General features: G+C 48.6%; 1 protein-coding gene across 1 annotated transcript in view; it reads left to right on the top strand.

Moving 5' to 3' along the window:
- LOC136364588 (cadherin-23-like) overlaps positions 1–12896 on the top strand; it is a 142706-nt gene that overhangs the window by 74057 nt on the left and 55753 nt on the right. Inside the window, exon 8 of the mRNA XM_066324542.1 lies at positions 3218–3296. Within this exon, the coding sequence (XP_066180639.1) occupies positions 3218–3296 (79 nt within the window). The remainder of the gene's footprint in view (positions 1–3217; positions 3297–12896) is intronic.

Raw genomic sequence — 12896 nt, 5'->3', positions numbered from 1 at the left:
GGTGACCGTGGCAGTGCTGGGGGGGATGGTTGGACTGGATGATCTCAGAAGGCTTTTCCATCCAAAATGATTATGTGATTCCATGTCCTCCGGTCAAGCAGACAGGGGCTGGAGGAAAGGGGCCATTTCCCCTTGCAGAGCTGCTGTGGTTCTGATGAGCCCCTGCTTCTGCACCTCAGCTGGGGCGTGGCCACAGCAGTGCTGCAGCTTCACTTTGTGGGTGCAGAAGGAGGAATCCACTCTCCAGGAGAGAAGTTGAGGGCTGTGCACATGTGCTCCATCCCACAGGGAACCACGCGAAGGCAAGAGTGGGGCCGAACTCCACTGGGGCCAAGACCAGCACTTGTATTCCCTTGCAGTAGAATGATACAGATACATGTCAAACATCATTAAAACAGTTTTAATTCCTCAGCACCATCCCCCTCCTCCTCAGAAACTCCTTGAGTTGAAGAAATAATGTAGAATCAGTGCTGGTTTTGCCCTAGAGTCTCAATAGCTCAGAGTTAATTCTTTCTTACAATATTTCCAGCCCATCAGTGTGAACACTTTATTAAAAGCTCAGGGTTTTATTAAAAAAGGATTGATTTACCCCTGCCCCTCTTCAAAAAGCCCTCAGATTTTGTTTGGATAATGTGCCATTCTTTATTTTCTTTGCCTTTTTTTTTAAGCATAGGCTTTCCCAGATTATTACTTTTCTAAACCTTCTTCCTCCTCCCCCAGAGGAGAAGAGTTATTCTGTTCTCTCTGTACCCACCAGCCGAGCCCTCTCCTTGCAGCCACTGCTCTCTGCAGTGGGTGGGCGAGGTGTGGCTTGTTTTAAAAGAAAACTCAGGGATATTTGGGAGTTTCTAAAAGCTGCAGGGTCTTACCACAGATTGTACTCTGTGCCACTTCTTCAGCCCCTTTCCTGGAAGGTCCAAGATTGCTCCCAAACACCATGGTTGCTCAGGAAGGGATCGTTCATCCCCAAGAGGTGGCGTCTGCCAGACTTGGAAAAGTCTTGTGAAAGACCTGTCTGGAAGGATGGAAGCCAGGTGGGGTGTGAAGGATCTTGCCATGGTTCCAGGAGATGGCATCCATGGATGGTAGGGAACCCAGCACCACTCCAACATGTGTTTCTCAGATGCTGGTGAAACGTGGCTCATCCCCAGGAAGGTGCTTGTGGAGCAGGAGGAGAAACACAAGAGGCTGCAAGGGGACAACACAGGGGGAGCCCCAGTGCCAAAAACCCAGCAGCATGATATCATCATCACAGGCCTGCCAAGGGCAGAGGGTAAACCTCATCATGATCCCTCACAGCTGTCATTCCTGTGATCAAATGTCTGGATAATTTCTCTCCTGTGGGCATCTTTATGGCACGTGCCGCTGAGATATCCGAATGAGATTCCCCCTCCACCCCTCCCAAACTTCCCCTGCTGCCATATCCTTGCTCATCCTTTTATCTCTCCCTCCAGCCCTTCCCCTTGTCTCCTCCAGAAGGGGCCTCTCCCGCAGATAAAGCGGCCCATTGCTATTCCCCAGCCATCGCAGTGCCCTGCCTTCCCTCTGCAGGAGGCAATTCCCATTCCATGCTGCTCCTGAGCTGTGTGACAGGTGATGAGCGAGCTGTCACACAGACCCGGTGCCTTCCCCCACTGCCCCTTCCATTGGGGAGCTCCTGCTGTGCCAGGGAGGGGATGGGGGCTCTTATCTGTCCCATGGGGATGGGAGATTAAAGATTACATTGACTTTGATTCTGCTGAATACGAGTGTAATGTATCATACAACACATAATATATAATAACACATACAATATATAGTATATAATACTATTAACTATATATATAGTATAGTATAAAGTATAATACATCGTAATTTAAGCAAAACTGTGCTGGGACAGAGCACACTAAAGTGCATCATCCTTTTTTTGCCTCCACTTTGCCCTGCCCTCCTTTCCACATCCCATGTTCTGCTTTCCCACCTGCTCCTTCCCCACTTTTGCAGTGTTTTTTCTCTCTCTATTCTGTTGGGAAAGCACAGTTATTGCCAGTAATTTAGAGGCTCTCCGGGTGGCTGCTGAGCCTTACCATCCGAGTGCTGCTCAGAGGCCAGTGACCTGGGATTTATGGCTAATGTTCTCGGTTAATAACATGGATTTACTTAAGGAGTCTGTTGAAATGCCCTCAGAGATCAGGGAACGGGCAGCCTGCCTGGCCCTGGGAGCCTGCTTTATGGCCAGCAGCGGCATTGAGCCCACAGGGACACGGATCTGGAAGCCAAGGGAAGACAGCAAGTCCCTGCTTTCCACCGGTGATGTTTCTGCCACAGCTTTCCCTTTGGCCTTCAAATGATGGATCGTGGGGCAAGCACGAGGCTGCCGACCTCGTTAGATATGCAAACGCCTCTGCTGACATTTCCTTCGAGGGGAAAAAAAAAAAATTAAAAATTTGCTGCTTTCCCCACTGTTAATAAGCCAATGAAAACAAGAACAGCTGAGTTGTAAATTTTTTCACACTACATTAATTACAGGCATGTGCATGTGTTGGTATTCACAGGGGCTCACTGCACTGCAGCGGGGGAAGTTGACTTATGGAGCACGATATTTTTATTTCAAGAGCTAAACAAAAATTTGGGGTCCCTCTTATGTTCTTCTTGTCAGTTTGGGGGGGGGGCTCTTGGATCTTTCTGCTGGGCTGCAGGAGCAGTGCATCCTGCAGGATGGAGGATGAGGTGGGTAAGCTGGCAGTTGCAGAAGCTCCTGCCTGTGGGCAGTCCCTGGTTTTCAGCATCTGCCCAGCCCTCCTCCTCCTCCTCCTCGAGGGCTTCAATTAAAATCTCTGCAGCTCACTTAGTTGCACAGCTGGATGCTGATGTTCATTGTGAGCAGCCCTTGTTGCTTGAGGTGCCACATTTGAGGAACACAGTGGTTGAAAATGGGAAGCCAATGGTAGATTAAACTGGTGTAGTGACCAAACTGAAGGTCATGGTGAAAGGGAGTTGTTTCCTCCTGGTCATGCCCTCAGCATTCCCAGCTACATCCTGGGGTGAGTTAGCAGAGTTCTGCAGCTCGCACCAGAGTGATGAGTAGTGAGCCTGAACTGCTTCAAGGGCAGGCAGTGGGACTTTTCCATGACCTGCCATGTCCTAGGTTATTTTTCAGCACCTGGCCCGTGATGAGAGGTGCAGGTGGTTGTGGGAGCCCAGCAATGCTGTGACACTGTCCCCTGTCCCTCCCCAGGGTACCACCGTGCGGATGATAACAGCCATCGACCAGGACAAGGGGCGTCCCCGGGGCATTGGATACACCATCGTCTCAGGTGAGTCCTGGGGGGCACAGAGGGGACCCCAGCAGGGATGGATGGGTGGGTGGATGGGTGGATGGATGGATGGATGGATGGATGGATGGATGGATGGATGGATGGATGGCGGGGCCCTGCAATAAGTCTTTGTACGTCCTATCCCTGGGAAATCATGGAGTAAAATAGAATGATCTGGGATGGAAGGGACCTTAAAGACGATTGTTCCACCCCCCTACCACAGGTAGGGACACCTTCTACTAGACCAGGTTGCTCCAAGCAAATTTGACAGTTTCTTGGGTTGAAACCTTTCATTCCTAATGACGAGCCACAAACAGCTCTGCTTCACACAACACCATGGAGGGGATTTTCTGTTCCAGGAGGGAATGGGACTGAGTATGGACTGAATGGCTCCTGGTGGTTTCTATGGTGTTTCCCAAAAGTTTCAGAAGACATGATGCAAGGACTAGGTCCATGAGAATGCAGAGCTGGAAAATTAAGCTGAATTGAAATGGTGGGGGTTTTTTGAAATTGAAGTGGTGGTGGCTTTCTGCCTTCTGACAGGCACATGGATTGAGCCTGCCTTTGCAGTCTAGCTCTGAAGTCTGGGAACCCTTCTTGATGTGGACGAGTGGATCATTGCTGGGCAGTGCTTGGCCCCTTTGGCTCCATAGCCAGAGGATCCCTTCTGATGGCAACAGGGGCAGGGCAGGCTGGGAACGTGTTTCCAGATAAAACCCAGCTGCCTTCTGGAAAAGGCCAGTTTTGGGGGGTTGGGCCTGTTTCATTTAAGATGCCTTGAGCTCAGCAATCTCTGCCATACCCCAGCAGACGTCGGTGCTGGCAGGGCTGCACTCAGATGCTGCATTGGTGAGGACAGACAGACTGCTTGAGGTTACCCAGCCGTGAGGGACCAGCTTAGTGGGTGTGGGTCGTAACCCTCTTCCTGGCATCACTTTTAGGGGGCTTTTTCCCAGCAAGAAACAATGGCAGTGCCTCACCTCCCCCCTGTGCCACATGCTCTGGGTGTTGCCTCCACAGGCGGGAATAATTTCCCAGTTTCCTTTCCTGAAAGCCCAGCGATTTCAAACTCTCTTTTAATCAGCCTCAAGGGTCAAGGTGATTTCACCCTGACTTTCAAGTCCACTGATCCTGACTGCATGCATCCAGCCTTTGAAGATGTGAGGATTATTTATTCCTTTAATTCCCTCTGCAATTTATTCAAGACATTCTCCCAGATTGTGGGTATCCGTTGGCCAAGGTGCAGCAGAGACTGTCTTCTGGCTGATACAGGATCTTTTTCACTGGAGACTGGACTGAAACATCAATCTAATTTTGCAGAGGTTGCTGAATTATGGGGAGGATGGTAAAATAGCTGCCAGCCTGGCCATCCTGGATGGGCAGTGGGATGGTGGAGGGGGCATCAGGATGCTCTGGGATCCAGGTGGAACATAAAGAGACCTGCAGGCAGATCACTGCACACAGCCTGCCTGTGTATGCCGAGAGCTTAACCCTTGCCCACAGTCCTGCTTTGGTGGGGACAGCTCTCCTACCAGAGAATCCAGCAGAACAGATCAAAAGAGTGATTAAACTACTTTGCACTATTATTTTTTCCCCAAATGTCGCTCTGATTTTCATCCTTCTGATTGTTTTCATTCTTGGACTGGAGAGTTCTCACACATTGTAACATAAACTAAGTAGATTGTTTTCGCATTGCTCTCTGGGATGGACTGCTGGTTTGACCACTGGGGTCAGAGGGGTATTCCTCTCGTCCCCAAGTCCTTAACCAAATCCCAAAACCTAAATAAGTTGAGATTCCCAAAATAAAGTGCTTCTATTTTCTCACTCTCAAACTGACAGGTGAGTATCTTTCTTTTCATGTCATCTTGTGACACCCAAACATGAGAATTGAGAAGTGTTTTCCTAACTGGCCAGGAATCTTTCTGCTCTCATCACCAGGGTCTCATGGGGAAGGGGTTGGATGGGAATGATCAGCCAGTGGACAGAGCTGATGTTACTTTCTGATGTCTGAGAGTCCAGACACAGGACTGGCATTTAATGTGCTTCCAAAATCCTGCTCACCCAAGGCAAGCGGTTTTCTTTTTGGCAAGCAGGTAAAGCCTAATTAATTTCTCATTATCCTCAATCATGATGGTAAAGGTCAGTGAGCAGATTTTTGTGCCTGAGCTGGAAAATTTTTATGGCAATTCCAAAAAAAAAACAAAAAAATTAAAAAAAAAAAAAAAAATTAAAAAAAAGCCTAAAAAGTGGGAGTGGGGAAGCAAATTAAATTAGAAACCGACCGTAAGCAAAAGTGAAAGTGGCTGGTGGAAGTAGTAATTAACCTTGGCTCCTGGCTCTTCAGCTCCTTTCCAGGAGGGGAGGTAGCAGTGATGTTGCTCCCGTTCCCCTACAGGGATGGGTGATACCTTTTCCTGGCTCTCAGAGTTTTTTGGGCACAGGGTTAGCATGTGGCTGGTCTGATTTTGCCTTTTGGGCTGGTATATACAGCAGTAGAGAGCTGAGAAGCAACCTCACCGTTCATCATACCTTGGGTGTTAATGCCTAAAGCATTGGTATGATTTGGAGGTGGGGTTTAAAAATTAATTTGGAATTGCCCCCGTCCCGTTCGGCTCCATCCCTCGGGCAGCCACGTCTGGGGATGTACTGCAGCAGCTCTTATTTATACAGCTGTCTCCAGCACAAGGTCCTCCCATGACAGGAACACAATAAAACTAAAAGATTAACCATAACCACATAAAATAAGACTTGAGATCTAACTTTATGCTGCCAGCTTACAAAGCTGTTAATGCTGAGTTGATGGAGGAGCACTGGTGTAGCTGTGCCATGGCTTTGGCTACTTGTCCTGCCTGCATTGGGAATCATTTCCATATCTAATAGGGAAAAGCCTTTCGGTTGTTTCTGCCCCTTCCTTCCCATCAGAGTGTTTTAATTCCAAGAGAATGTACTTTTTTGCTTCACATTTTACAAGAAGCCAGCTCACTGCGCAATTGGAAAAGAAATCCAAATTGAGACGTCACAATTCAAGCCCCTCGTGCCAACAGGCTGGTCAGTGCCAGGGCTCCCATTGCTCCAAAGGGTGTTCCTGTGGCTTATCCTGTGGCCAGAGCCCTGTGAAAGCCCTCCCTCCCTGCTTGCAGTGACAGGTTGGAGATGCTCAGCCGCTGAGGTCAGGACTCTGTTTGAAGGACAGATAATTAATCCAGCAAAGTAATCCACAGCTCCTTTTTGGCAGATTTATGGAGATAGCCTCTGTACCGGGGACTCTGCCTCATCATCTTTCATTTCCCAGGCAAAGTGAGCGACTTGTTGTATAACACGACCTGTTCTAGATAAGGCTTTTCATTTAGGGGAACTCTCCGGGCTAACAGAAATTGATTTTCCCGGCGGAATTCGGGAGGGCCCTGGCGTTTTGGGCAGGATCAGCCCTGCAGACGGCAGTGTGTTTTCACATTTGCTGCCTCTGCACATCGCCTGGGGCACAGGGAATCCTCTGGCTCTTTAAGGGGAAGATTTTTAGTGTGAGTTAAACAGCAATTTAATTAATAGGCAGGAGGAGATTTTGGCCTGCAAGCTCTTCTTAGGAAAACATATTGACTCACATGTTGCTTGCGAACAGTAAACTTTGGGCTTCATTTATCTCCAGGATAGTCAGGAGACTTGGAGTCTTTTGGCAGGAGGATGTGAAGGTGACCTGTGCTGCTTGGGCAGGCACTGAAGGGTTAACCCAGGGGAAAGGGTCCCACACGTCAGTCTCTGCCTGCCTGACACATTTCAGGTGCGGTGATGGATGGCCAGTGGGAGATTGTACAAGGGCAATCTATATGTCCTTCCTGGGGCTTGGAAAGTCCTTCAGGAGAGAGGGCAGTGAGCTTTCAGCCAGAGATGGTCCTTAGGGCTATTCACAAACCCTTGGGTGAGGTTCTTCCCCCCCCCCCTCCCCCCCTCCAAGTGGAATATTTTATGAGACTGATGCAGTTTCTAGCAAAGCCTCTCTTCCTTAAGCTGGTGCATCCCGAGGGAAACATGAATTAAAACCCATTATTTTCACAGTGCAATAGAAGTGTGAGTTACAGAATTGTGAGGGAAGTTGAAAAGAATTGCTCTCCATCTTCTGGATTTCCTGCTAAGGAATAAAATGTCATATATATATATATTTTATATATAATATATATATGAGTAAAAAATGAGTGCCATAGCTCTCAGAACGTGTTTCCCATGCTCTTAACAGAGCCAGAGTGCCCCACTGCCTTCCTTATGAAAGTGAATCCTTGAGGAAAGGTCAAGTGGCCAAAGAGGTCTCCAAGCCCTCAGCTGCCAACGGCCCCCTCCACAGCTTGACCTGATTTAATAAAGAAGGCAGAACAGAGCAAACCACTTCCCTAAAACCCTTGAACCAGACATTGGTTAGAACCCTTGGAGGTGAGGACCTGCTCATTTTACTATTCCCTACACGGTTCCAGCTTTTTCCCACATTCAACTCGCTCGGTGAACTGCCGGGGTGTTGACGCCCTCATAAATTCCAGCTGCTGGGAGGGCCTTCCCACGTGATTTAAAGGCAGCCATCACAGCAGAACATTTCTGTAGGAGGACATGCTGATGGGTGGAAAAGTGCCTTGCACCGAGTTATCCATCAAAAGCTGTTTTTTCCCCACCCTGCCAGTGCAAGGAGATGAGACAGCACAAAGCAAGGATGGTGGCTGCGGTCACAGCCCTCTTTCCTTGGCTCACTTGCTCCCCACCTTCCTCCATGCTGTTTCTTTGTCATCCCGTTTGGCATCTGGCTTTGGCTCCCTGGCAATCCAGGAATCATCGGGAAGAGATATGATTTGGGATAATTGGTTTGCGTGGCAGGTGGTCCCGCAGCAAATGGCCCTCAGTAATTAAAACTATACATTCCCTTTTGTGTGTAAATAGGAAACAAAAGCATCTTTTCTGTTTATTTTCTGGGACTTCTTGTTTAACTTCTTGGGATTTAATGTGTATTCAAGGCTGAGCAACCTGGTCTAGTGGAAGGTGTCCCTGCCCATGGCAGGGGCTTGGAATGAGATGATCTCCAAGGTCCTTTCCAACCCAAACCAGTCTGGGTTTCAATGTTGACAGCCAGTGGAGAACGATGAACCTGGACCACCTCTGTCCACATTGTGGCTAGTGTAAACAACTGGTTCTGAGATGGTTTTTAATGGAGGAATTTCAGAAAGCTGTGGAGCCTGGAGATGTGAAGTTTATGTTGAAAAGCCCATTTTAGATGACATGGAGGAATGACAGTTGTTGTCTAAGACTCAGAATCCTTTTGTGTGAAGAATTACATTCAGAGCAGAAACTGTGCGTGTTCTGTTCTCCTCTTTGGTACTTGGCCACAGCTCCCAGGAAATTTGGGAGAGGGATTGCATCTTGGGTGATAAATATCTCCTTTTATTTTCTTGTTCTGTACATTCCGTTCTAAAAAAGGGTGCTGTGCGAGCATTTCATGTGAACTCCTTTTGCGGCTCTGAAAGAGCAGGAGTTCTGCTGGTTGTGTTAGAATGGACAAATCCTTTGGGAAAGATACTAAAAGGGCCTGTTTGCAGAGCAGGCGTGTGAGAAGGAGCGCTGGCACACAGCTTTGGGCTCAGATCGGTTATCCCAGAGAGCACCAAACCAAAGTCCTGAGCAGGAGAAAGGAGCACCTTTTCTATACAGCGCCTCGAATTCCCAGAAAGCTGAAATTGCAATAACCGGTTTTCCTTTGGAAATGACTTGTTGCCTTTGAATTCAAGCATGGGGCAAGATTCCTGCCCTGACAGCCCTTCCCTGCGTGAGGCCTGGGGGCAGAAACTCAAGGTGAAGAGCAGTGAGGTGCTCACGGCAGCTGATGGACTATTTATACGCTAATAACTGTGTCTGTTGCTGACTCCATGAACCACATCCAACAGCATCTATTTCAGTGCCGAGGAGCCCTGACGGAGCACATTTTGATTAATAAATTATCCGGAGCAAGGTGTGTGATGGGCTCCCCTTTCACATCTCATGAAAGTCACCTGCTCCAAGCTCAGCGGCGGCTTCCCAACGTGAGCAGCCCTTCCTGTAGAGGGAGGTGGGAAAATTATCCTGTCCTGGGAAAACCGCTTGCCCTGACTGACAGAGCAGGGCAGTAGTTGCATCTCTCCCACCAAGGGATTTGAGTGGTGCTGAAGGCTAAAGGGATAGGGAGGAAGGAGGAGATGTTGATGTGGGTTTTTTCCCCTTTTTTTTTTTCCTTCTTCTCTCCCCCACCCCCTTCTCTGTGTTTCAGCCAGTACTTTTAACAGCCTTTTTAAACTGAGAGCTTGGCTGAGGGCAATTAAACATTATGGCTCTCATCTATAAAACCCCTCGTTATAGGAGCGTTTCTCTAAAATTATGCCTATGCCACCATCCGTTCCTCAATGAGCTTGGAAAAACACTCTGAATGGGCTCCTGTGATCCATCCCAGTGCTCCCAACCCAGCATCCTGTCAGTGCCTGCCTTCCCAGGCCCTTGTGTGGCTGCAGTGTGTGCAGGAGCTGCTTCTGTCCCTGTACCTGCACACAGACAGATGGATGGGAAACTTCTCCTTCTTCTTGACCCGTGTCATAACAAAAAGCTGGGTTTGTAGGTCCTGAGCAAGCCCGTTCCTTGCCAGGTGGGAGCAACGAGTCTGCCAGAAATGGATTCATACTGCTGTCCCAAAGTTCCCAGTTTTTTTCTTGTTATTATTCTCCCCTTTCCCTCTGTCTTTCTCTCCTCTATTTAAAACACCTTCTGCCTTGTTTTCCTTATCTCTCCCCCCCCACCCATTTTGCTGCTCAGCCTTTTCTTTTCCCATCCATGAATTTCTGCCACATCCCTGCCTGTACTTCTGGTCTTTCCAGAGAGAGGAAAGACAAAATTGGCTAATTTCCCCCCACCTTCTATTTTTTCCCTTGTTCTCAGGAAAGTGAAGGCAGGTGAAGATGATCAGAGAGATTTTGGCAAGGGAAACGTCTCAGGAAATGGGGATTGTTCAGCAGTGTGAGTGCTTCAGCAGGGATCACTGCTCAGAGCTGTCGCCCTAACTTTTCTTGCCTTCTGATTGTTTGAGTCTTTGTATGAGGGACCCCAAGATTCTCACGCAGTCTCATGTAAATATTCAGAATTATCTACTTTGTTTACATATTTCTCCGTTGGGAGGAGTCTTGTGGTTGATGGTGATGTTCACCTACAAGGTCAAAGAGGTGGCAACCTGCGTAGCCAATCTTTTGCCTTTTGGTAAAGTGTATATATATGGAGTCAGAAAAATTAAAATAGAGCTTTCCTGCTTGACCTCCTGCTGCCTGCCTCAGTCTTTCGTGTTCCTAACAGCAACACAGAGCAGTGAGGAGGTGGTGGTTGGAGAGGTATTGGAGACACCTCTTTCCCTAAATTTGCAAATTTCCAAAGCCAGGAATTCTCTGCTGATAGAAAGGAAGTGCCAGTGGGCATAGGATGAGTATCTGATGGTGCTGGGGAGGCTGAGCTAGAGAAAAGCCTCCGATATGCAGCCTGGGAGGCCTTTGGGTCCCCAATTTCATTGCCCATCTTTCAAAAACCAACTGTGGTCAAATACGAAATGCATAAACATCTTTAGGACATGAAACACAGCACTATGTTTAGTCAAATTCCTGCCCTATTGACCTCATTCCACTAAATTCCATTGTTCCCACATTTTATTACACTTTATATTACGGAGAGGTGACCCCAAGGTATAAACTTTACCATGGCAACCGGGTGTCCTGGAACATTGAAATGCCTGGCAGCACAGTCCAATCCATCTCGTGGAGTGTCCTTCAAAGCTGGGATTGCAAGCTTCCTAAGGAGTCAGCCATAAATTACAGCACGAAAGTGGGAAGTCAGGATGGAAAGAGGGGAATTGTCCGAGGGAGGAGACCGGAGATCTTCATGTACAGCAGCAAAAGATTAGGGAAAAGAAACTCTCAAGGCTGTTGCTGATATTTTAAGTGGCCTGGCATCAGCCCATTAAGCTGGCAAACTGTCAGTGGGGCATTTCAGGTGGAGATAAGAGAGGAGCAAGGACAGAAATGGGAAGAATTCTGTCCAGGAGGAAGACAGAATGGTTGCAATAATGGGGAGAAAGGTGTTGAGGCACGTAGGGCTCTGGGAGAGAGCGGAGAGGCCAGATGGAGGGGTAGCTGGACTTGGAGGCTTTGGCCATCCCGAGAAAGGTGCAGCTGTGATCAAACAGCGATTGGAAGGGAACAAGGTGGATGCTCAGTGATAGGAAGCAACTTTCGGTGGCAGCAGATCTGTCTTGCAGCTCCCTTCCAGGGAAATGACAAATGCTGTGTGTGTTTCGTTCGTGCTGAGGCGTATTGAGAAGACAGGATTTATTTTTTGCTTCCTTTTGACTGAGATGACTGGAATGTACCTGCAGGGTTTCCTGCCTCTTGCCTGCGTCTGGTTCAGGGGTTTCTGCATGCCTTCAGATGCTTAAGGGAGCTGTGTGGGTGGCCATATGCCTGGATATAACCTCCTTGGTCATCACTAATTCAGCAGCCTGCTCTGCTTTTATGTCAGGCTGGTGTCAGGTGTCCCAGGCTCCACACACCAACTGCTGGCTTTTGTCTGGCTCACAGGGAGAGCACCTGGGGCTGTCACAAGCACATTCCCAAGCAGGACATTGTCCTTTTAGTGTCTGCTAAAGAACGATGATGACACCTGAGCATCTGGTCTTAATCCTCTCTGGGTGTCTAATTCCAGAGGAGGATTCAAGCTGGGGACGGGACGGGACGGGACGGGACGGGACGGGACGGGACGGGACGGGACGGGATGGGATGGGATGGGATGGGATGGGATGGGATGGGATGGGATGGGATGGTCTGTGGAGGCAGCCAAGTGCTCCATGGCATCCTGGCTGCTTGCATGTAGGGACAGGCACAGGGGCCAAATTTGGCTCCAGCAGAGGAAAACCAGGCAGCTGCACAGGGTCAACACATATGGCAAGAGCATAAAGGCAGGGCAAGTGCCTACACTATTTTGCTGATACTTTCACTGGCTTTGAATACATCCAGCTAAGAAATTCCTCAGCTGTGCGAGACTTCTCTATTACCTGATAGAATTTTTTCTTTCTTTAAGTTCTACAGCGTCTCCTTGAATACATGTGGACTTGTATCCCCTCAGCACCCTCTGGCAAGAGGCCCCACAGCTAAACCACCCCGTTATGTGGAGAACTCTTCGTGAGCTTGGTCGATCTGTGTCTCTCTGTGATTATCCTGGACTGATGGCCCTTAACTCCTGTATTTTAGGAGAGAGGCCATGCCCACCCCAGGAACACAGTACCCTGTGAGTGCAGGTGGTCACTCAGAGGGGAGCAGCTGGATTTGGTCCTCCTTTCAGCTTTGCTGTTGCAAATTTTAATAACAAAAACCCTTTGAAATTCTTCAGCTGTCTCTAGCATTGGCAACTTTTAGCTATGGAAGGAGAGGCCCATTTTGAGCCCTAAGCCAGGACAGGTGAGAGGAGGAGAGGAGTGTTACAGCCATGACATTTTAAAGCAGATTTGGAATGACGTGCCAGGTTCCTAGAGCCCAGTGCTTGGAGCTCATGTCCTCTTGCTTCCCTCCC

Source organism: Sylvia atricapilla, chromosome 8 (genome assembly GCF_009819655.1).
Source record: "Sylvia atricapilla isolate bSylAtr1 chromosome 8, bSylAtr1.pri, whole genome shotgun sequence".
Lineage (NCBI taxonomy): Eukaryota > Metazoa > Chordata > Aves > Passeriformes > Sylviidae > Sylvia > Sylvia atricapilla.
The sequence above is the reverse complement of the archived record's forward strand: the minus strand, read 5'-3'. Positions and strand labels throughout refer to the sequence as shown.